The following is a 25575-nucleotide window of genomic DNA, read 5'->3' as shown; positions in this document are numbered from 1 at the left end:
TATTCTAATTTATTAAAGCTTTATGATATTTTAAAGACAGACAGATGCTAATATCTTCATTTCCTGATTTTTTTTCAAATCCCTGCTCATCATTTTTGATCTGTCCTTTCCAGTCCAAAAACAATTTTCCTTGAAAAAAGAAAACAGAAGCAAAGTAAGAGTTGAGTCATTTCAGCCTTCTCATTGTTTATCACAATCATTCCATCAGTGACAAACAGTCCTATTTTTTATTTGGTCTTTTCTGGTAATACCATAAATTAAGAATAGAAGGAAAATTTTTGTTATTGATTATTACTTCATTTTATTGTTTATCATTCTTGGTATTATTCCTATGTACTCTGCTACTCTTTTATATTCCTTTGTAGCTAAGTTGCAGTTGTTATTATCTTCTTTAAAACATTTTTCTCTAATTACAGCTCTTTAGTAGAATCTTTAGGCAGATCTCTCCTTTTTTAAAAATTAGAGTCATTTCTGCTTCTATCTTCAGAATTTTATTCTGTAGAGTCTTTTATCCCACTTAGACTGAATTGCCTGGCAAAATTTTTGCTTATCTCTTCAGATTTTCATTTTTGAGATTTTCTCTTTTTTCTTAGACTGTTTTCCCCTGCAAAATATTAGTGTACTTCACCCTAACTTTCTCTCAGCTCTTTGAAAGCTATTCTCTCAAAAATGCACCATAGAGCTTTGCTTGACTTATTCCATTAGACTATGTTTGACTTTTTTTCTTCTTTATCACAGACTTTATGATGGAGGAATCATTGTCCAAAGGAGCAAGGGTAATAAGGAAGCAATTAGCCAAGCAATGTTTTGGTTGGGTTTTGTGATTTTTTTTTTTTTTTGGTAGAGTTCAATTTATTATGATGGATTTGTAAAATGATATCCACTGGCAAACGAAATTAGGATATACCTATATTCAGTTGGGGTATAAAATGAAGATCATTTCAAATAAATAAACTTTATAAATAGGAACTTCTGAAAAATGCTTAATTTGATATAAAATTTCTCTGAAGTGTTTGAAAATTTCTGTTATTCCAAGTATTATTAGATAAGATACTTTCATCATTCACTTTTACATACTGCTTTACAAAGTCTAAGATTTCTTTTTAGTCTATTAAACTGTTTGCTCTGGACTAATAAAAAGTCTTTGTATAATGTGCAGTACGAATTAATTTCAATTAAGTTAAACATTCTCCAGTAAGACCAATCTAAAGCCATAATCATTCCATATTCTAAAGAAAATAATATTTTTTCTTAACACTGCCAATCCTTCAAGTTACTTTCATCTTCCTTGCTTTGTAGGCAGCATGATAATGCAAAAAGAGCAGCAACTATGTGTGACCATCCAGATCAATGCTTGCTTACTCTGGGCAAGTCACTTAGTCTCTAGGTCTCAGTTTCCTCATCTATAAAATGAGATGATTAGATTAGATGACCTCTGAGATATCTTCTAGTTCTCTATATATGATTCATTTATTCTTTTTCTTTCAAAATTCTACAAAGTCATCTACTCACACTGTTTTTTAACTTTCTTCCCTTCTTAACCTTGTAAAAATCTCTTATTAGTTTTTATCACTTTACTAAATATGCTTTCTTTAAGGTCACTGAGATCCTTGTTAAATTTGGTAGACCTTTTAATATCTTAATAATTTTTTACCCTTTTTGTGACATTTTCAATTGTCTCCAATCCCTATGTTGCTAGTTCTTCATCCTCCTGTTCTTCTTGCTCTTTATTAAAAAAATATTACTCTCCAAGTTATTATGCTGGGTATTTTCTTTTTTCTGTATGTTCTCAATTTTGGTGATTCTATTTACTTTAATGGCTTCAGTTATCCCTTGGATGCAAGTGACTGTAGAATCAATATCTATAGTAATAGCCCCATAAATATAATCCTATATTTACCAACATCCTACCTGGACGTTCCCACATCTTAAAACTCAAAATATCAAACACTAAAGTCTTCTTCTTCCCCTTCAAACTTGCTTAGTAATCTTCATAACACAGTATGCAATTATATTAGCATTTCAAAATCATTCTGTAGCTTTCTAGCAACTATCAAATAAAATAGAAATTCCCTAATCTAGCATTCAAGGACTCTTATAAACTATCTCAGTTCAGCTTTCCAATCTTATCTCATACTATTCCACTCCACTATATCCCTCATTCCCATTCCATACTATTCTGCTTTTGTGTATTTTATATATCAAATTCCTATTTATTAGAGGGTATTCTCATTTCACATTTGTTTGTTGAAATCTCTCTCACATCAAGTCCCAACTCAGATGCTACTTCTTCTAATGCCTTAACTTCCTCATAGATAACTTAATCTCTACTTCCTCAGTTTCCTCAAAATATTTTTCCTAGACAATTCTATAGTAAATACCTAAAAATACTTGTTAATTACAATTTTTTGTTATAATTATTTGTGTACATTAGGACCTATTAATTTATACATTAATTGAGAGTAGTGTTGTCGTATAGTCAGTGCCTTATAGATAGCTGGCATTTAATGACTGTTAATGAATTAAATAATTGATATTTAATTAATTGAATTCTGTAGTCCCTTATAAATAGCACTTTTTCTTACAGAAATTCTAGATCCTTACTCTCAGAAAATAATCTGATGTTGCTGAGCAACATTTGAATTTGATTTGAATTTTCAGTCTTATCTTTCACTGGACATTAGCAATATTTTCCCTCAGGTTTCAGAAATCATCAGAAGGGATGTGTATCTGTAGTAGGGGTATATGTATGCTTGTGCATGCCTCGGTAGCAAGGAGGGCTTCCAACTTTTGATATTATAAAAAAAAAGCTGCACCTAATGTTGTTGCAGCTCTACCTAGGAAAGTTGCTGTGGCTCTTTCTCATTGTGCAATATCCTTCTAAGAACAAACTCAAAGTATTATACATGAGTATAGACATGTAGCTCGAATGAACTTGACTGTTTCTTATCTAAAAGCCAGTGTAATGTAGTCCAAGTATTTTTAGCTCTTATTTTTAAAAATTCTAAGTTATCAGACTGTCCTGGAAAATGCAATGTAGTGTCTAGTACCTCACTTCCCTGGGTTCTGCCCTATCCATTCCATATTCTACTTTGAGTTCAATGGAAATCATGAACATTAAATTTTATGGAAGGCAGAGGCACAAGGATTGTCATCCATCAGGTAAGCACTAAGATGTAGCCTTTGAGAAGGAGTTAGTTTAATGAAATTGTATTCAGGCGAAAACTGTGGAGATATCACATCTCTCAATCTTTCTCTTTCCTGACAGTTTAACAGGTAACACCGTCCCAGACCTGATTGTTAGCACCAACCATCAAATGTGGCTTCTCTTCCAGACAGACAGCAGTAGCAGCTCACTGGGATTCAAAGCTTCCTATGAAGGTAAATCATTTACCTGTGGATTAAGTGGATGGGATAGGGATACTTAAAGAGAAGCAAATTCCAGGGTAATGTCAAAGCATTAGAACTTGAGTCTGGAGATCTGGGTATGAATTCTATCCTCATGATATAATGAAATACTCTAAGTCTTGGTTTCAAATCTTAATAAATCCAGTCATCTTTTTCTTTCACCATCCTCCTTGAACTCTCTATGACATTTGATACTACTGACAATACTCTTCTTTTGATGAACTCTTTCTTTGGTTTCTATAATATGACACTTTTATGTTTCTTCTCCCTTTCTGACTTCTTCTTTGCCTCCTTTTGTGGCTTTTCATCCTCTTTCTGGCATTTAAATATGAGTGTTTCCTAAGGCTTCAGCTACGACTCTCTTCTTTTCTTTCTCTAAACTCCCTCATTTGGTCTTCCTTGACTGTGGTTGTCACTTCACTACAGATTAACAACCAAACAAAAATATTGATTATGCACCTACTATAGGTCAGAGATTGCCTTTTGCTTCTTTTTGTAGTAGTATACAAGGACTAGAACATAGCAGGCATTTAATAATAATGTTTATAGATTGATATTATGAATCAGGTACTGGATTAGTTGCTAATGTTACAAAAATAAAGGATGAAACAATCCCTAATTTCAGGGAGGTTACAATGTATTGAGGGAAATAACATGTGTATATATGTATTATATATAAATATACACATAAATATATAAGTATATATATACATGCAGAATAAGTATGACATAAATAAAAGATATTTATATTCCAATTAAAATTTGTATTATAATGACAATTTAAGTTATTGAGGAAAGAGGGATACTGACAGTTGATGGAATGAGGAAAGACTTCACTTTAAGTTTGGTGTTTGAATTGTACCTGAAGAAAAGGACTCTCTGAGGTTTGAGTAAAGGAGTGAATTCCATGCACAAGAGATGAAGATTTGAAAACTGTTAATCAAAAAGGATTTGTTAAGTAAATATTTTATTCCAGACATAGTACTAGGCAATATGCTATTATCTCTTCCTCCCATCCATCAATCCCATATCTAGTTTTAAGACATTTACATTCACAACAGGAGAAATAAATAGATCTATAAGTACAGATGGTGAACCAATACAAATAAATACAAAATAGTTAAATTTATCTTAGTTTGTTAGGGATAGCACTTACAGTTGTGGATATTATGAAAGGTTTCATACAAAAGATTTTACAAGATGATGAGACATAGAGTATTATATATGAGGAGCAGAAAGAAGGTCACTTTAGGAGGATTAGAATATAGGAAAGAGAATAATATACCATAAGACAAGAAAGATGAGTTGAGGAGGAGTTTAAAAGTCAAAAAGAGGAGTTCATTTTATTCTAGAGGCATTAGTGATCCACTATAATTTATTTATTAGGATAATGATGTGGTCATATTGGTTTAAGAAAAAAAATCACTTCAAATAGGGCCAAAGATGAATTAAAGAGAAAAGAGTCTTGAAGAAGTAAAACCAATTAGGAGGCTTTTGCAATAATTTAGGGTATGAGGTGATGTGAGCTTGAACAAAGATAGTGATTGAGATAGTGAGAAATGTTATGGAGATAAAAACAGCAAATTTGATGACTGAATATGAAAGTGAAGGAGACGAAGTTGAGTATTACTTCTAAAGTAAAATACTTCTAAAGACACAATATCTGTGTGTCTGTGTGCTAATAGGTGCACCTGGATATCCATTAAATCCTCAAATTCAAAAAGTTCAAAATATAATTCATTTTTTTCACACATTTTGATCATCTCCATAGCTTCTCTATTGTTGCTCCATTAGACTCTCAGTCACTCAGGTTCATATACTCAGAATGATTTAACTTTCCATCATTTCCCATGATCAATCAGTTTCAGGTTTTTTTTTTTAATAGTACCTGAGCAAATTTATTTTTCATTGTCTTTTCTACTTCATCTTGCATCATCTTAGTTCAGGTCCTCATCACTCCTCAGAAAATCTTGTATAATGTTGTATCAAATGGTCTGCTGCCTCTTACTTCTCTAGTCCATCCTTTACTTAGGTCACTATATAATCTTCCTAAAATTCCTGAGATTACTCTATTCAAAACATTTCAGATACTTCCCACTATCCAATAAATAAAATTTAAACTTTTAATTCTGACTTTTAAAGTTTTCCACCATATGGTTCTATCTTATCTTTGTAGCCTTGTATCATACTGCTTCCCTCAACATATTTGACACTGCAAATAGATTACTTTCTATTTCTTGTTTTCTTTCTGCCCTCTCCCATCTTTGTGCCTTTGCTCATACTCACTTGTACACTTAGAACTTTTCTTCTTCAGGGACCAATGTAGGTACTACTTCTTGAGGAAGCATTTCTATAGATTCCAAAATCATCCATTCAGGGGGTGGATGATACTGTCTTTGATCTTTTATGTGACAAGGAGTAGGCAAGATCATTCAATAATTATGTGACTTGATGAAAGTGGTAGAATATATTATATGCTTCGATTTAAGACAGTGGTGAAAAATAGAACAAGAGTTAGACAAATAGAATAAGGGAAAGAAACAGAGGAAGAGAGAAAGAAAATAAACTTTGTACATAAGCATATATAAAGTATATATCTATAGGTATATGTCTTTCTCTCTCTCTCTCTCTCTCTCTCATTTATCTACCTGTCTTTTTGTAAACTGCTCAGAGATGCTGAACCTTATGGTTTCTGATTTTATTTATTTATTTTTTCTTTGGAGAAGAAAAGGTTCATAAGATGATTGTGGTGTTACTTATATCCCTCTATCAATGTTAAATACTTACAGACAGTTGATCTTGGAAAACTTTTCTTGGGCTCCACTTTTTCTACTTTTTATTCAGCCATCTATTTGTATCTATCAGTTTATCTATCTCTGTGTAAACTGCCCAGAGATGCTGAGCCCTGTGGTTTCTGGTTTTATTTTGTTGTTTTTTGTTTGTTTGTTTGTTTGTTTTGTTTTTTGTTCTTTTTTCTCTTTGGAGAAGAAGAGATTCACAAGATAATTGTGGTGTTACTCAGATCCCTCTATCAGTGTAAAATACTTACAGTCAATTGAGCTTGGACAACTTTTCTTGGGCTCCACTTTTCCTACTTTTTATTCAAGGGCCTTTCAACATCTTCCATTATGAATACTGTAACTTCCCAATTAGGTCTAATTTCTTTCAACTAAATTTCTCTGCAAAAAGAAAATGGCTTCTCTAAAATAAGATATAGGCAGACAATTGTTTTCAGTTTATTCAAGGGCTTCCCCCTCAGGATAATATAACTTCTTTGAGGTAGAAACAGTTTTCTAAATTTTTGTTTTTTTTGCTTCTAGCATCTAACAATACCTAATAGATATTAAATTACAGGAAGACAAATAAGAATTGAAAATCATAAATATGAGAGGAAACCAGCAAAATTATAAGAAATTTTGAAACTCATCAATAGTCAATCACTAGTTATTGATTATGAATCTAGTATGTGCTAGGCGTTTGAAATATAAAGAAAAACAAAATATGATTTGAACTCAAGAAACATACATTTTATCAGGGAAAACAACAAATACACATATAAGTTAATGCAATATAAATATGAGGCATTTTGGGGGAAGACATTGGTCTAAAAGATTAAGATAGGCCTCAGTTTGAGCTGAGGTTTGGAGGAAAACTAGGCATTTTAAGAGGTGAAAGTAAAGAAGGAGACCATTCCAGTTATGGGAGACAGCTTATACAAAAACATTGAGATAAGAAGTGCTTTAATTTGTGTGTGATGAACACCCGTGGCTATTGAGCTATTGAAGGGCAAACATTGTGTTTTCCTTGAAATATAGAGGTAGGTCAAGTCTCTGAGTCTTTCACTGAAATTTTTTAAGACAGTGAGGGATTGATTCTTATCCTATCCCTATCCTGTCTGCATTATAGCATAAGCTAATCTCCTATCTTCAGAGCCTGAAGAAAATTTGAGTTGCCAAAATACGGTTTTCTCAATCATGCTTTCTAACACTGGGCAGCAGACATAGGTTTCTTCAATAAGAAAAGCAATATTCTCTTGAATATTCTTTCCCTGGATTTTAGAAGTTTGTATTACAATGGTCTTATAAAAACCTATTATCTCTTGATAGCCAGATCTGTTTTTTCTCTTTCTCCTATTTGGTTTTTCTGAATTATATTCAGCATTCACTAAAAATTTGGATCATTCTCTCATAATCTTAAACAAGTATACAAACAGAGTATATATACCAGTCATATACTTCAATATTTATGAGTCCCTTCTATGCTATATCTGTTTGCTAGTTCTTAGGAACACACAACATTTTCCTTCTTTAAAGTCTTCTTGTTACGCTTGCCATTAAAGTCATATTTCTGATCTTGGGAAACTTCCTAATCTTGATTTATTTGCAAAACAGAGATGCTGACTGATCACATTTTTCCAGAGTGAATAGTGGAAATACTCTTGTGCTTGAAATCAGGAAACCTGTGTTTTCAGTGCTTCTTTTTTTTATGAAAACTGTGTAATCATGGGCATATCATTTCATCTCTTACTTTTTTTATCTGCATTGGCTATCTCACAGAGCTGTTGTGAGATACTTTGTAAGTCTCAAAGTCTTATAAAATTATAGGTATTATAATGGTAATTTTATGATTTATTACTTAATTTTATTCTATTAAGTGTTTTTGTTTTATTCTATTTTTGTAGTTTTAAAATGTCAACAATATTTGTCACATATAATTATATTTCATACATGTATATGTATATATACATATATATGTAGGGTGAAGGACAGATTTTTTTTTTCTTGACATTGACCTAGGAGATTTGTAGATTAAAAAGCAGGAAGTTAAGGATGAAGAAGTAAGAGATGAGGTTGGACTTCTACTTCCAGTACCAAAGGATTCTCTACAGAAAGACATTTGGGGAAGGTTCATTTTGACCCACTTGGATCCTAAAGCATGTAAAAAAAAAAAAAAACAGGGCAAACTCAGGCATATCCAGGATGCAGAAAAACTTTAATGGAAGAAAAAAAATTACCTAACTATTTTCTAAACCTCATTTTTGTCACTGATTTTAGCAAAAGCACAGTTGTTGGGCTTATCAGAGCTATAGTTGATGTGAAGCTGAGAGGGATAACTATAATATTGGATGACAGAATTGGGATCCACAGTGATGTTTGCAGGCTGAAAATAAGGTCTCAAAATAATAAGATGAATTAATTTCAGTTCAACTCTATTTATACTGTTGTGATGAATATAAATGCACAGTTCTACATTTACATCAGGTTATATTAAAAGAGACCTAGGCATTTGAGTTAACCAACTCATTGATTCAGTTCATGCTTAGCCAATAAAACAGAATGGCTTTTATAGAAGCAAATATGTTTTTAGGTTAATAGAAATATAATGTTCAAAACATAGGAAGAAAACAGAATGCTGGGAACTCAAAATAATGTGATATTATGATTTACTGAAGGAACGGCAAATACTTAGCAGGGAGAAGAGAATGCTAAACAAAAGGACATGGTCATTCTCTTTAAACAGAGAAATAATAATCAAATGTCAACATTTATCCTACAAGTCCAGTTAATATTTATCCAATATTATATACATACATACATACATATATACACATATATATACATACATATATACACATATATACATACATATATACATATATATACATACACACACACACACATATATATATATATATGTATATATGTATATATATATATATATATATATATATATATATATATATATATATATATATAGTAAAGTACCTTTTACTAGGTGCCAGGCAAAGATAAGAGGAGGAATAAGAGAAAGTTCCAGCCCTCAAAGAAGTATAAAGCTAAGGAGCAACAGCAACAGCTAAAACTTATGTAACACTCTTTCATTTACAAAGTACTTTATTTCATTTTATCTCTATTTTATCCCTATAATAAGCCTGTAAAATCAGTACTTTTATTAGCTCCATTTTATACTTGAGCATATTAGGGCATTTTAATAGGTACTCTTAATTAAAAAGGCAAAGAAAAATAATTTTGTCATTGAAAGAACTTAGCTTCTATTAAGTGATATATTATAAACATACCATATTTGAAAAAAAAGAGATGACATTAAAATGAGGGGATCAGGGAAAATTTGTGCAAGAGCTGCCCCCTGATTCTGAAGGAGGAAGTTTGAAGAAAGACAAAGATTCTAGAAGGCAGAGGTAAAGGAGCATATTCTAAGTCTGGAGAAATAGTTTGTAAAACAGTGATGAGAGACAATTTCACAAAACAAGTTGTATTTTAGTTTAGATGGAACGTAAAAGACTGGAAAAGTAAGTTGAAGTCAGGTTATATAATTGACATTTTATATTAGTGTCTATAAAAGCCACATTTAATAGGAGAACTATTTGTTCACAACAATGCTTTAAGAAGATTATTTTGGAAACAGTGGAGGATATATTAGAAAAAGGGGAGACTGGAAACAGGGACACCCATTTAGGAATCTTTTAACATTAATCTGGGTGAGAATTGATGAACATCCAAATCCAGGGTTTGGCTATATAAGTGGAGAAAATGCTATAGATTCAATAAGTTTTTCAGAAAGTAGAATGAACAAAATTGGCAGCTGATTTGATATAGGAACTATGAAGGATAGACAAAAGTCAATGATCTGGTTTATCAAACTTCATGACTAGTAAAATAGAAAGAGATAATTTTGGGAGATAGATGGCTTTAGGGAGAATTATAGTTTCTGATATGAATATCGAGTTTGGAATAGGAATTAGAAATCCTGATAGAGATTTCCAAAGGCATTTAGCAACCTAATGAACAAATGCAAGAATTAAGAAGAGAAATTAGGTCTAGATAAGAGATTATATAGAGAGAAGAAGGATCCAGCTCAAGCCTTGACCTAGTTACTTATAATTTGGAGATATATAGTGATCCAGAAAATGAACTTAAAGATTATTTAATAGATGGAAAACTATGAGAAAGTCATAATTCAAAAGCCAAGGGAAGAGTGAGTTTTCAGTAAGAATGGAGGGGGAGCAGTAGCAAAAATTTTTATCAGATCAGAGAGAAGGACTAAGAAGGTGTCACTGGATTTAATAGTGAAGTTATTTTTTGATAACCTTTGGGATGATAACTTTAAGAAAGTAATAGGGTTGAAATACATTTTATAAGGGATTGAAAAGTGAGTAAATATTGCACCTATGGAGACCATATAGATTATTCTCTTGGAATTTGTCAATGAAATAGAGAAAACATGTAGTATGATAACTGTGGGAGATGATGAATCAAATCAATATTTTTTAAAGGATGAGAAAGATTTGTATTTGTATAGGCAGTAGAGTGAGGTTTTTTTAAGGATGGGAAAGAGTTCAACATTCATAGGCAGAGGAGAATGAAACAGTAGAAAAGAAGAGAAAGTGAGAGGAGTGAATATATATATATATATATATGTACATATACATATATAAAATTAGTTAGAAGGGATAGGAATCAAGGACAGTTGGCTTTGATAAGAAGAAAGCCATTTCTTAAAGACTGGAGGACAGATTTAGAGGTATGGAATAAGAGGATGAAGGCTTGTTTTCATGAGTAAAGTGGTGGCAAAATCATGTGTTGAGAGAAATTAGAGATGGGCTCTTGATGAAGGAGAGGGTTTAGAATAGCAAAGAGCAGTCAAGGAAGTCAGTCAAGGAAGAATAAAAGGATTGCTTTGTGATACAATGAGGACAACTTTATCATGGCAGCAAGATGACACAGTTGATTAAATATGGGACTTGAAGTTAGGAAGACCTGAGTTTGAATTCTGTGTCATATAGTTACTAACTAGTTGCTATTTGTGGTAATAGTAATGAGACCCTAGATAAGCCATTGAACATCTCTATCATCTCAATTTCTTGATATTTAAATTGAGCACCATAATAGCAATCTCAAAATAATTTCCTGAGCATCTAATGAACAAATGCATATAAATAGCTTTGCAAAAAATCTTAAATGCTATATAAATGGTATCTATAATGAGGAGGAGGAGGAAGAGAGGATAATAATGGTAACAATGGTCCTAGTCAGCATGATTGTGAGATTTTTCCAACAGAATTCAGCAGTATAATCACAATAGTGGTAAGTGAACTGAAGGTGTGACTATAGAGATAAGAAGACAAAATTGATGGTGTAAAGTTGAATCATTCAACCCTAGTCTCAGATTTATGACAAATGAAAAGTAAGAATAAAACAGGAGTATGCATTGGAAAACATAAAGATTGTTGATTATATGGTAGAAAAATTTTAAGATAAGTGACTTTCAGCAGAAGAGATTCAAGGACAAGAGGTTATGGAACTAAAATTGGAATTTCTAAATTCAATATCATAGAAAAGGTGCAGTTTTGGTTAATGAAGTTTGGTTGATGATTGACCACTTGTTTAGATTGCTGAAGTGGAATGAAGATAGAGTTCATGCAAGTTGAAGTTGATAAGAGAATTTGAGGATGTATCTGTCCTTATCAGGTTATCTCTATAAATGAAGAAAGAAAACGAGTCAGGTATTGAGTTTCTTCAAATATATATCATAGTAAAACAGGACTAAACAAAATTTATGTAGAGGAATGGAATAAACTTAATAGGAAGAAAGGTCACAGAATGATAACAGCAAAGGAAGTATCTAGAGGTGAAAATATCTGAGTCTTCATTAGGAAAGAAAATCACAGAATCAGAATTTTAGAATTGTTAAAAGAAAACTTAGCAATTATCTAGTCTAATTCATTGCTGGTAAAGATTTTCCTCTATAACATATATCTCAATTGACTATCCAACTTATGCAAATTAATGTATGTTTAATTTTAAGTATTAAAATATTAAGCTGATATGCTACATAATATTTAAGTCCTCCAAGTATAGTAAAAATAGATCAAGAAGCTTTCTATTTTACAAATGATTGGGGCTAAATAAAGAATTACACAAAATGAAATGTGTGTTAAATTTACATATAACTCTGTGCTTATAAATTTCTGAGGCTTCCAGAAATTGGTGTCTGTCTTTTCTAAGCAACATTTTATTTTCATACCTATTTACAGTCTTTAAATCATATTCATAAGCTGACTCAAATAGCAAGACCACATTTTTATAACATCTTTTCATTTCTTTTATAACTGAATTTCAAAATTTCCAAGTTCAATTTGAAATCTCACATTGAATTATTACTTTTTTTTGTCAAATGAATAAGACTAAATGAGTTGTCTCCAAATGTATGTTAGTTATTCATATAGAAGTAGGAGACTGAGTCTCTCCAACTTTAGAAAATTCTATTAATTGAGCAGCTATTTATATTGAACTGAAATTTGCCTCTCATTGGTATTGTGTATTCCTTCTTGATGACATGAGAATTAAGTATCTATTTATTTACAATTGACTCTAATGTTTCTTAATTTTATTCTACCAAATCTCATTTTGAAAGATCTCTTTCTTGGAGATCCTAAGGACTAGAAAAAAAGACCTGGACTTCTTAGTTTCTAGTTCTAGCTTTGACAAAAAAGTGCCATCATTATATGATCCTCTATTTACATTAGTGTCCTCATTTGTAAAATCAGTGTATACCTTATATGGTTGTGAGGATAAAATGAGATATATTTAAGTTCTTTGAAAATCTTGAAGTCTTTAATAAATGCTATTTATAGATATTATTACTATTGTTACATATTACTGAAACTCTAATTTTCAGCTTCTTCATATTTAAAATGGAAATGAACTCTGCTACATTCTTGTTAGAGATTTGAGGCTCATTATTGCAAACAAATTTTTCTGTGGTTTGAACATCCAGGATTTTTTTTAACTGATGCCCTCAGTAGGAGTCATTTCTGCAATAATTCAGGGGTTGGAAAATCCCTTTCATTAATCTTGGCACTTCTGGTAGAAACTTTAGCATTCATCTGGTCTGTTTTCTCATTTTGCAGAAGAAAAAATGGGTAAAGAGGTATCATTGAGATAAGTAGTAATGGGTTTGGGTAGTAGTAACTCAGGTCTATAGGACAGTAAAATTATAGGTCATCCATCAACTCCAACCAAGTTGGGAAGATTTGAGATCAATATACATATGTGTATCAGAATAATCTGGATAGCCCAGAGGAAGAGAAAAGAAAGTGATAATGTGGAAACTCATATGGGTATGCATCAAATTTCATAGCAAATCCTTCCCTATAATCCTCATATATATATAAAACTATATCTATATCTAGAACCCCATCTTTTCCCTTGTGTTTTTGAGCAGAGGGACCATTACAGCACATGCTAGACATAGTCTAGCACTAACAGTGTCCTTAACCAGTTCTTTCCAAAGTTCAAAGAGAAAAAAAGACCTCCTATGGGAGACCTTAGATCACATGAGGGGAAACCAAAAATCTGATCATCATACCAGTCAGCTATGATGTTTGATCACCTTTATGGGGGAACACATTTGAACTTTTCTCAAATGTATGTATTTATCTCCCCTTAGGGATAGCATATTTACTGCTTTACCCTGAATGATTAGTCAATAGATGCTTTCCTGGACAGGTGAGAGGTCAAGTACTATCCTACTTTTTGCGGATCAAATTCACCTTTTTTCCATTCAGTATCTGACTGGCTTGTATTATACCTCTGAATCTGTGTGACTATGGAAAAATCGCTTTTCTTCTTTGTAAGTCAGTATACCTTGAGGTATACTGTTGAAGTATTTAGCATAGAGTGTGTCATAGTGGGCACTTAAATGTTTTTTTTTTTTTCCTTCCTTTTCTCATCTGTGAAGTGAAAGGGGATAACTAAGTGATTTCTGACCCTTTCTAACTTTTATGCTCAAAGCTTCTGTGATCAATGTAGAATAGTAGTAGTAGTAAAAGTAACTAACATATATCAAGTTCTTACTAAATATCAAGCACTATGCTGAGCCCTTTACAGTTGTTATCCCCATTTGACCCTAACAGCATCCCTGGGAGGTAAGTGTTGTTTTTATTCTCATTTTACTATTGAGGAAATTGAGGCAAATGGAGGGTAAATGATTTTTCCAAGATCACACAGCAAGTAAGTCTGAGGCTGGGTATAATTTTAGGAATATAAATTATCTTGTCCATCACCTTTATTTTTATGGGTAAGATAACTGAGCCTCAGAGAAGTTAAGTGAGAAACCTAAAATCACTCCTAATGACTACTTTTTGTGGATCAAATTCACTTTTTTCCATTCAGTATCTGACTGGCCCGTTTCATACCTCTGAATCTGTGTGACTGTGAAAAAAATCACTTTTCTTCTTTGCCTACACATGCCATATGTAAAAGGTTTAGTCAGGACAGGGGCCTTCATCTGCGCTTCCCTCAGGGTAAATAGGGTAGCCCAGAGTCATCATTCAGAGGATCATAACAGATTTCAGTTAGCCTATGTATCTCTAAAGGCTTAGTCTTAGATTTATATTTTACAGACACTCTGTACTATATCTTTAGCTGGATATGTCCAGATTTACCTATATGAAAACTTTGGATTTTGGAAGATATCCTTAAAGATAGAACACCATAATTTCCATTCATTTGTTCACATTTAAATAAGAATAGGATATCCTATCACACTAAGGATGTAGCAAAATACCTTTGATACTTTGTTCAGGAATAAGCATCTATATAATTGGATGCCACTTACCAGGTAGTTTCTGCGAAGAGAAGTACTATCAAGCCTGATTCCCACTCAGACTCCCTGCCCCTACTCCTTGTCTTCAGCTGTTTTTCATAGTACATTCAAATATTCAATAGATTCCAAATAAACTCAAGTGATATGATCTCTTCTGTAAGAAAAATATTATAAAGGAAGTTTATAGTTTGGTATTAGAAATGGAACAATCAGAAGAGAAGACAGGAAAGTTGATCATACATGATGAAGATAAAAGAGCCAAGAGACTATAAGACATGATGAATTCAATAGAGATGAATTCTGATGGAGTTCTGACATGGCCTTTAAAGCATTAATGATAAGCATGTAGAGAGTGAGATCTTTTGGAAAAAAATTGTATTAAACCAGATAATGGAAAATGGCATACATTATTTTCCCCAAATCAAAATACAATTTATTTTCTGTTTTTGAATAAAATCTCTGATTCTTAAATGGAAAATAATACCAACATATTTGAAGCTAAGCTCAGCAACAAAGAATATGTTGGAGGCAAGGGAAATTGGTAAATGAGAATAGGGTCTTGTCATGACCTAAATCATGATATTGCATTCCCATATAACTAAAAATCTCACATGGTTTCAAAGAAGAGAGTAGAGGTTTAGTTATTTGGGTGACTTTCCTATTTATAACAATGATCATGGTCTCATAAAACATCTTTTTGAGACATTATTATAGATCTTGGACAATGTGATTCATCACTTTATTTATTTCCCCATTTTTCCCTCTATCAATCTTAGGAGGTATAGAGCAAAAACAACAATTATTTCAAATGTATGATAGTTGAGTATTATTAAGAGAGTACCTACATTTCCTCAATAAGTTTAAATTAAGATTCCTGAGTCAATAGTGCCATTAATCATTATCTTTAAATTTTTTTTGGATAAAGCGAGTAGTGAGTCACAAAAGATGAACAGAAGTGGCCTCAATTCTCACAGATGGATAGAAGGTGTATCCTTCAAATTATTAATAAGCTTGTTTTCAGTTCCCTCAAAACTGCTAAAATACATACTTAAAATAGTAATTCCTGGGTACTTAGCAAGGGAAGTAATAATTATCACTAAGGTCAGTGGATTTAGAAGAATGAATAACAGATTATGCCATGGTAATATTCTTTTCTTCTTTTTTATGATAAGTGAGAAGAATGCTGTTGATAAAAAATACCTGGATTTCATCATGATATTCAAGGATCTCTCATGAAAACTTTTTGACAAACTAGAGAGAAATAGGAATTATGTAATAATATAGCCAGGATGTATTTAGAACTATTTCACTGATTGTAGTTCAATAGTAATGTGCTTCTTGGATTTATATCAACATAGGTATGGAGCATATATTTAGAAAAGTTTCACTCTTTTCTGTTTTTGTCTCTCTTTTGTAGGGAAGAGTCAGTAAAATGATTAATAAACCATTTTAACAGAGATTTAGATGAACTTATAAGTGACATATTTGTGAACTGTATGTCACATGAATTTGGGAGATTAAGCTGGCACATTAGATGATGGCATTGAGAATTTTTAAAAAAAGTCTTAGCATGCTAGAATGAAAAGAAGATATCTAGAAATATTTCAAGAGCTTTTTTTGGGGAAGAGGGATTATACTTGTTTTAATATACTCCTTAAAACAAATTTCTAGAGTTGAAGATAGATTTTGATTTGATGTACACAAAATTTTCTGAGTAATTAAAGATATCAAAAATTGGAAGGAAGGAAGAAAGAAAGGGAAAAAGGAAAAAAGATAGAGGAAGGAAGGAAGGAGAAGGAGAAGGAAGGAAAGAAGTAAGGAGATAAAATAAGGAAGGAAGGAAGGAAGGAAGGGAGGGAGAGAGGGCAGGAAATAAAAAAGATTCTAATTATGAAAGTCTTTTAATCCATGTACAAATATTCATTTAATTGTTTTTTTTTAGTTTTTAAATATAATGCATTTTTATTTATTTTGTTAAATATCTCCCAGTTACATTAAAAATTTATTATAACTTTTTATTTACAAGATATATGCATGGGTAATTTTTTAGCATTGACAATTGCAAAACCTTTTGTTCCAACTTTTCCCTTCCTTCCCCCCATCCCTTCCCCCAGATGGCAGGTTGACCAATACATGTTAAATATCTTAAAGTATAAATTAAATACAATATATGTATACATGTCTAAACAGTTATTTTGCTGTACAAAAAATAATCAGACATTTTAAAATAGTGTACAATTAGTCTGTGAAGGAAATCAAAAATGCAGGCGGACAAAAATAGAGGGATTGGGAATTCTATGTAGTGGTTCATGGTCATCTTTCAGAGTTCTTTTGCTGGGTGTAGCTGGTTCAATTATTACTGCTGTATTGGTGGCCATGTCCATCAGAATTGATCATGGTATAGTATTGTTGTTGAAGTATACAACGATCTCCTGGTCCTGCTCATTTCACTCAGCATCAATTCATGTAAGTCTCTCCAGGCCTTTCTGAAATCACCTATTCACTTAATTGTTGGCTTAAATATGATTTATTCTTGTACTAAAAGACAAGAAGAAATATTATTTTTCAGAATATTTAAAGTATGAAAGTACCTGAAGAAAAAACCAAAAAAAAAAAAAAAAACCAAAAAAAAAAACAACATTTACAATTATTTTTCTCATGATACTTCTTTGTTAAAGAGTTTGTGGCAATTCATTGTTCAGACAAGGGAAATATTAAATAAATCAACCTTGTTTCAATGTATTCAGTATAATATACCAATATATTTTGATCATTAATAACAAGGTGACAAACATATTTAAAATCTATCATATTAGTACTTAGTATGCTATGTGAGGAAGGGCAAAGGTTTCTTGAAACTTGGGGAAAATAGTTAAGTCTGTTTTTGAATGCAAACTCAGAGTCATCCAGGGATCATTTTCAAGATGTCTGTAAGTGAGGAAAAAAGTAAAAGTGTTCCTGCCTTTAAAGATTTAGATTTATTTAAGAAGATATTTAATAAAGAGGTATATACTTGCAGAGCCAGGCCTTATAGACAAAGGTAGGAAAGATTCTTTTCCATATATCTTATTGATGCCAGATATAGACACTAAATTCAGCCATGTCTAAGGTCTGCAAAACTGTTGATGAAACTTAGAAACCCAGACCATGAATTCCTGTCAAATATTCTGGGCCACATTTTTATGAAACCGTTCCTGCCTATTGCAGGCCTTAAAGTTGGCACCCTTCTCTGAACATTTACATTCTGTACTATAAAATTCATCATCTAATTACATACTGTCTTATTTTGTTTCTGATTGCTTCATGAGAATAAATTCTGTCTCTTCATATAGACTGTAAGTGCTTCAAAGGATGAAGACTATCTTCTCATCCAGATGCCTCTGCAATATGGCTGAGCATGGGGTTGGGCTGCTAAGTATATGCTAATTGATGCTGACTGCTGACTGAGGCATTTGTGAGTGAAAAGCCACATTTTGGGTGATAAACTCCAGAGATTCAATCAGGAACAAATTCTCACCTACTACCTCCTATTGTGAAACATTGATACTTCATTCACTTTATGCTGGGAAGTGACCTGGCTTGCTCATTCCAAAGCTTGCTCTTTAGAAAAACTTCTATGGTCATACCAAGTTGTCCTGGCCAACAAGCGCTTAGTTACCAGGCCAGGCTGATTGCTTAATCAGTACATCTGTGATTTGTAATTTTGTTGCTGTGGATGTTCCCTGCACCAATAAAAGTTATAATTCTTCTACAACTAAATATATTTGGCTCAGTGCAGATGAAAAATGAGAGATGGCCACATTGAACTTCTAGATGCTCTACTCTGTCCTAGCATTCTGTGATAAAATTGGAAAACTGCAGAGTGTCTGCTTCAGGTCCATAATGCTTCCATTCTTGATCATGGCTGTATGTATATGTGTGTAGTCGTGACCTCTAAGAAGGTATGTAGCATGGCATTCAGTGTGGACCCCCTCCCTCTGAGGGAGACCCGAGGAACACAATCACATTTTACCTTTGGTTTTTGTTTTTCTGTCTTTCAGAGATCGATCAAGGGAGCTGTGGGGACCCCGGTGTGCCAGCCTATGGTCGACGGGAAGGCTCGAGGTTTCGACATGGAGACACTCTGAAGTTTGAATGCCAGCCTGCATTTGAGCTGGTGGGACAGAAGGCAATTACCTGCCAAAAGAATAATCAGTGGTCAGCTAAGAAGCCAGGCTGTGTTTGTAAGTGACCAGTGAGGTTGGGCTGTTTAATGTATGGATAAAAAATAGAAAAGTTCTGGATTAGCCCCCTTTCTGCTTCTGACCCTTCTTTATCTGTAAGACACTCTCTAAGCATTACTAATGAGATTATTTCTCCGTTAGTTATCCTCTTAGGTTCTCCCCAGGCTTCAGTCCTCCTATTATTTTTGGCAATTGTTTTATTCTTTATCTTGTAGCATTGATGATGGTGGTGTTGGATGGAAGCATCAATTCTGAGTCATTGATGACTGAACTGGTAGGGAGAGCTGAAAAAAGAAAACATATGTCACATTCTTTATTTCTATCAGTGATGACAACATTGATTTGCCATTGGAGGCTTCTGACTTTTTGTCCATAACCATGTCAAGAACACTTGGCAGCTTGTTGGAAAACCTTTCTCTGAGTGCCCTTCAAGATGGAATTCTCCATCCACCAACAAGATGACCTAAAAAAAACTGGCACAACTAGCATTAACCCAACACTGCTTTGGGCCTGTGGCCAGCATAAGGTATCATTTCTAAAGATGAAATTTAGAGGGAGACAAATCTTGCTTATGTTGTAGAAAGAAAAGTTTTGGTTTAAAAACGTACTTTCCCCTCTTCCACTTGTTTTCCCAAACTTGTTATGATGGCTACATACTGTGGGGAGCCACGATAAAAGAAAATGCACCTTTGGGTTTCCTGAGAGAATACAAGGAGAGGAGAGAAGCTGTGTGATATTTATATAAACATTTGGATACTTCAGATGTCAATACATTTCAAGTTTTATGGACATCCATAATACTGTTTATGAATATTTCATCCAGTTAGGATCAGAAGTTTATTAGAAACAACTTTTCTGGGATGACCTGTTTTGGAGAAAGGGATGATGATTATGGTGTACTGGAAATCAATTTAGGTCATGTATATGTCTTGAGAAATCAGAAGCATCTATAAAGATGGAATATTTCAGTTGCACAAGGATTAAGGATGCTTCTTCCCACTTTCCACCTGTTTCACATAGTATTAGACTGGGGGCTGCTGTAATTGACATGCACAAAAGGAGGAATGCATGGCCAGTTATTTGTTGCGAGAATTGAGTCTTTGTCTTTTCTGTGATTTTATTTCCCTTTAACTTATACACTCCATGATTTTTTATGTTGAATCTCAAACCACCTTCTCTAGTCTTACATATCTTTCCGTTTGATTGCTAAGAGCCATAAATGAGTCTGGCACAGTATTTATGTTGAACTTCACACCACCTTCTCTAGTCTTGCATATCCTTCTGTTTGATTGCTAAAATACACAAATGAGTCAGGCCGTGGGCTGACTGTAATTTGGCCAATGAGGGATGGACATAGGTAATTCTGATGGGTTATTGGTAGTCAACATGGACTTAACTTTGGATGGCTTGGACTTTTCATTCTTTTCCTTATAGGTGGTAGAGATATAATTACAGGAAGATTTGCAAAGCCTTGGAACCTTTCTTACACTGAAGATTTTTCCCCTTGAGATGAAAGTTGCCTGTAGCTAACAAAGTTCCAAGCTTTTCTCCTGAGGGTTAGGTCAGATTGCAATAATTGTGTTAAATTTTTATGTTAGGACTGTGTTTTAGTAAGTTTGAGGGATTTGCATATCATTTCTCTTGTGAGTATATTTGGATCATTATATTCTTTCCACAGAGGACTAGGGCTATCTATTAGGATAGGGGTTTGGTGAGACAAATTAAAAGGCAGAGGTTTGACAGAGAAGCTTCAGTTTCAAATAGAAGGAAGGCTTCTTGGAGTTCATCGTCTGAGGTGGAGATAATATGTCATCAACTATATAAACAAGCTATGAACAGGACAAATAATAAGTAGTCAATAGAGAAAAGGTGCTGGAATTATAAGGACTTGGGGAAACTTTCCAGGTGGAATTTTAGCTGGGACTTGAAGGAATTCAGGAGGTAGAGATGAAGAGATAAAGAATTTCAGGCATGGGGGACAGCCAGGGAAGATGTCTGGTGTCAGAAGATACAGTACCATATGAGAAATAGCAAAGGGAAGCAGTGTCATTGAATGGCAGTGCACATAGAAGAGTATAAGGTAGAAGAAGATTAGAAAGAATGGAATAAATTATCCAATTGATAAGTAGTCAAAGTGAACAGACAATTTTCAGATGACAAAATTAAAGCCATCTATAGACACATGAAAAAATGCTCTAAGTCATTATTGATTAGATAAATGCAAATTAAAACAGCTCTGAGATACCACCTCACACTTCTCAGATTGGCTAAGATGACATGAAAAGATAATGATAAATGTTGGAGGGGATGTGGGAAAACTGGGACACTAATGCACTGTTGGTGAAGTTGTGAAATGATTCAAGCATTCTGGAGAGCAATCTGGAATTCTGCTCAAAGGGCTATCAAACTATGAATACCTTTTTACCCAGTAGTGCCATTACTGGGTCTATATAAAGAAATTATAAAGGAGGGAAAAGGATCCACATGTGCAAAAATGTTTGTAGCAGCTCTTTTTGTGGTAGTAAAGAACTGGAAAATGAGTAGATGTCCATCAACTGGGGAATGGCTGAACAAGTTGTGGTACATGAAGGTTAATGGAATATTATTGTTCTATAAAAATGTTGAATAAGCTTATTTTAAAAAAGTCTAGAAAGATTTACATGAGAAAAACAAGCAGAACCAGGAATACATTGTATACAATAACAGCAAGAATGTGTACGGATCAACTCTGGGCTTGGTTCTTTTCAGTGATTCAGTGATCCAAAGCAATCCCAATAGATTTTGGACAGAAAATGTCATTTGCATCCAGAAAAAAATTGTTAATCAACAATGCTATGTTCACTTCTTTTTTTCTAATCTTTCCCAGGGATTTTTCCTTTTGTACAATTTTTTTCTCTACCAACATGATTCATAAAGCAATGTGTATTAAAAATAAATAAACTTATTATGATAAAAATAAAACTCATTGGAGTGTCAGAAAAAAAAGAAAAGAGGACATAGGTTTTGAAGGACTTTGAACACCACTTGAACACTAAACAATGGACTTCATGTTTGATTCTGGGGGTGATGGGCAATTTATTGAGTGGAAGAGAGTGACATGATTGGACATGGGTGGATGAATGTAAGATAGATCAAAACGGGAAGAGAAACTCATGGCAGGCAAATCAATAAGGTAGCTTTTGTGAAAGTCCAGGCATGAAGAGATAAACATATACCAGGGTGGTGGCAGTGCCAGAGAAGGGAGAAGGAGGTGGATTAAGAAATGTTGTAAAGGTGAAATTGACAGGAATTGGTACATGGGGGTGAGAGATGATGAGGAACTGAGGATGACACTTGGACTGTAAGGTTAGGACGATGATGCTGCCCTTAGCGGTATATGAGAAGTTTAGAAGGGTAGAAAGATTGGGAGTAAGATAATGAGAAACATTTTGGACATATTGAGTACAAAAATATCCATAGGATGTGTATTTTGAGATGTCCAGTAAGCTGTTGGAGATATGAGACTGGAGGTCAAGAAAGATGTTAGGGCTGGATGAGTAATTAGAGAATCATTGGCATAAATACAATTTTATTTTCAAATGAATGATGAAGTTTCTTTTAATATGTATAATAGTTGACATTATTTTCCTGTTTTCCTGGACTGGTCTTTTCCTACCCACAATCTGATCCTCCAAGACATCCTCTTGTCTTGTTCATGGGACCCTTCCTGCTTGCCTAAAACAGAAATATCATTCATTCTTGCTTCCTTCACAAGTGAACTACTATCAGGGAAAGGAAACATTTCATTCATTACCTTTTTTTGGTACCTTCTCCTGAGACCTGAGTTCAAATACAGATAGACATTTAATTGCTGTGAAATCTTGGGCAAGTCATTTAATCTCTATTTGCTTCCTTTTCCTCAATTGTAAAATGAAGATGTGAGGATCAAATGAGATAGTATTTGTAAAGTATTTAACACTTAAAATTTTTTTCCTTCTTCATTACCTGAATGATTATCAAATTTCATATTCTATCTTGCATCCCTTGATTCTGCATCCCCAATTGTCATTGTTCAGACTCATTCTTTATCCCCTACTACCTGCTTTCTTATTCTGCTTCTCTTAAATTATCCCACTCTAAATTTATCCAGTCCTTCCAAGGAGTTCTCTGGAATGCTTGCTCTGTAAGTAACAAACTTGCTTTCATCTTTAGTCTTTTTTCTTCATAATTCTTTTATCTTCTGGCTCTTACTGAGACCTGTTTTCCCAGACTGTCTTATTACCATAGTTAAGGCAACCAGAATGTTCTCAGGCTGCCTTGATTAGCATCTTTAAAATTGCTATGATGGAAACCCAGACTTTCCCAGGCTGTCTTTTTTAGTATCTTGTCAGCAGTCTCACCATTTCAATATATATACTTGTTCCCCCCTTTAGTTTTCTTCCTCCTCCAAGAAACCTTCAAAGTTGTATTTGCCCTATAAAAGATGTGTCCAACCTGAAGATCTTTGCTAAGTATTTTCCAGGACTACTTTCTCCCTTTAATGATCTTACTATAATTAATTGGTAAGTTTGCTAAATTTCTCTGTGGACTTAGATTGCCAGTTTAGCATACTCATGCCTCATGGCATATTCCTTTAAGGATTCTTCCAAACTCCTTTCCTTGGTAACCAGCCCTATTACTCTCACAATATTTCACACTCCTAGTGTCCATTTTCCTTCTTAATTTTGTCCATAACCTCTTCTTCTAAATAAATCTACCTTTTGTTAAGGAGAATGGCCATTGTGAATTTGAGACATGTTTATTTCAAACCAGAAATTCAAATCTGACCTCATCAGTACAGTCTCCCTGACCACTGGTTGTACTTTCACTCATTCTCTTCATTGGCTGAAGTGTATGTAACTATTTATGCTAGTTTTCCTTGTAAAAGATATATTATTTTAAAAACAAGTGCTCATATAACATTTAGATCCTTCATTAGTTCAAGAATTGACTTTTAAGCTTCTTTGTAAAGGACATTGTGCTGAGTCCTAGGAATGAATGAAACATTTCTACCCTCCAGTAGTGTCCATTATACTAAGATTCCAGAGTATGTATAAAGTGATTGGCAATGGGTGTTGAGAAGGATTAACAACTGAGAGGGATCAGCTGCTAACCTCCTTTTTCCTTAACTTTGTTGTTGTTCATTCATTAAGTTGTCTGTGACCCCTTTAACCATAACATAACCAATGGGATTTTCTTAGAAAAGATACTGAAGTGGCTTGCAATTTCCTTTCCAATGGATTAAGGCAGACAGAAATTAAATGGTGTCCAGGGTTACACAATTAATAAGTGTCTAAAGCCAGATTTGTACTCTACTTCCTAATTCCCTATGCTTTATCCATTGATCCATCTAACTACCTTTTCTTTGATTTTGGAGTAATTGTTTTCTATAGAATTTACTAATAATTTTCTCTATATATTCTTTATATATGTATATTTGCACCTGTTGTTTCTCCTAATAGAAGAATTGCAAACTCATTGAGAGTAGAGATGATTCTTGTTTTTAATACTTCTTTCTAAGAAGTGAAGATGAGAAGGGAGAGCTTTCTAGGAATGTGGGGCAATCTGTGCAGAGGTACAGAGATAGGGGATGGATTGCTGGGTATTGGACACAATAAATACTGTATACCAGTATGATTACAATATAAAATGTATGAGGAGTAATTTGAAATCAGTTTGGAAAAAATAATAAATTGTAGTTGGATTGTAAATTGCTTTATATACCAGACAAAGTAATTTATATTATCCCAGAATGAGTGGGGAACCTTGAAATTTCTTGAGCTGAAATGTGACATGATTAGACTTGTATTTTAGAAATATCAATTTGATAGCTCTTTATATGTGAGATTAGAATGGAAAGGGCCTAGAAGTGAGTCTAATTAGGAGGCTATGGCAATAATACAATCAATGTGTGTGTATATATATATATATATATATATATATATATATATATATATATATATATATATATATATATATATATATATATATATATATATAGAGAGAGAGAGAGAGAGAGAGAGAGAGAGAGAGAGAGAGAGAGAGAAGAGGATGACAGATGTTGAGGAAGTACAACTAATAAGATTAGGCAATAGAATGCATATGGTGTGAAGGGAGTGATGAAGAACATAATTTGAAAAATGACTAGGAATTTGCAAACTCTGCCTGAAAAGATGGTGCTTCTTAAGACATAAATAAGGAATTTTGGGCAAGGGGTAAAATTAGCAAGGAAGATAATGAGTTCTATTTTGACTATACTGAGTTTGTAATGCTTATGAGCCAACCAGGTGATAATTAA

General features: G+C 33.3%; 1 protein-coding gene across 1 annotated transcript in view; it reads left to right on the top strand.

Moving 5' to 3' along the window:
• The window catches only part of CSMD2 (CUB and Sushi multiple domains 2), a 988708-nt gene that overhangs the window by 633039 nt on the left and 330094 nt on the right, over nucleotides 1-25575 (top strand). The window contains 2 exon segments of the mRNA XM_074305059.1: nucleotides 3269-3381; nucleotides 19077-19259. Of these exon segments, the coding sequence (XP_074161160.1) occupies nucleotides 3269-3381; nucleotides 19077-19259 (296 nt within the window).

Source organism: Sminthopsis crassicaudata, chromosome 3 (assembly GCF_048593235.1).
Source record: "Sminthopsis crassicaudata isolate SCR6 chromosome 3, ASM4859323v1, whole genome shotgun sequence".
NCBI classification, from domain to species: domain Eukaryota; kingdom Metazoa; phylum Chordata; class Mammalia; order Dasyuromorphia; family Dasyuridae; genus Sminthopsis; species Sminthopsis crassicaudata.
This window is presented reverse-complemented; position numbering and strand designations above follow the sequence as displayed.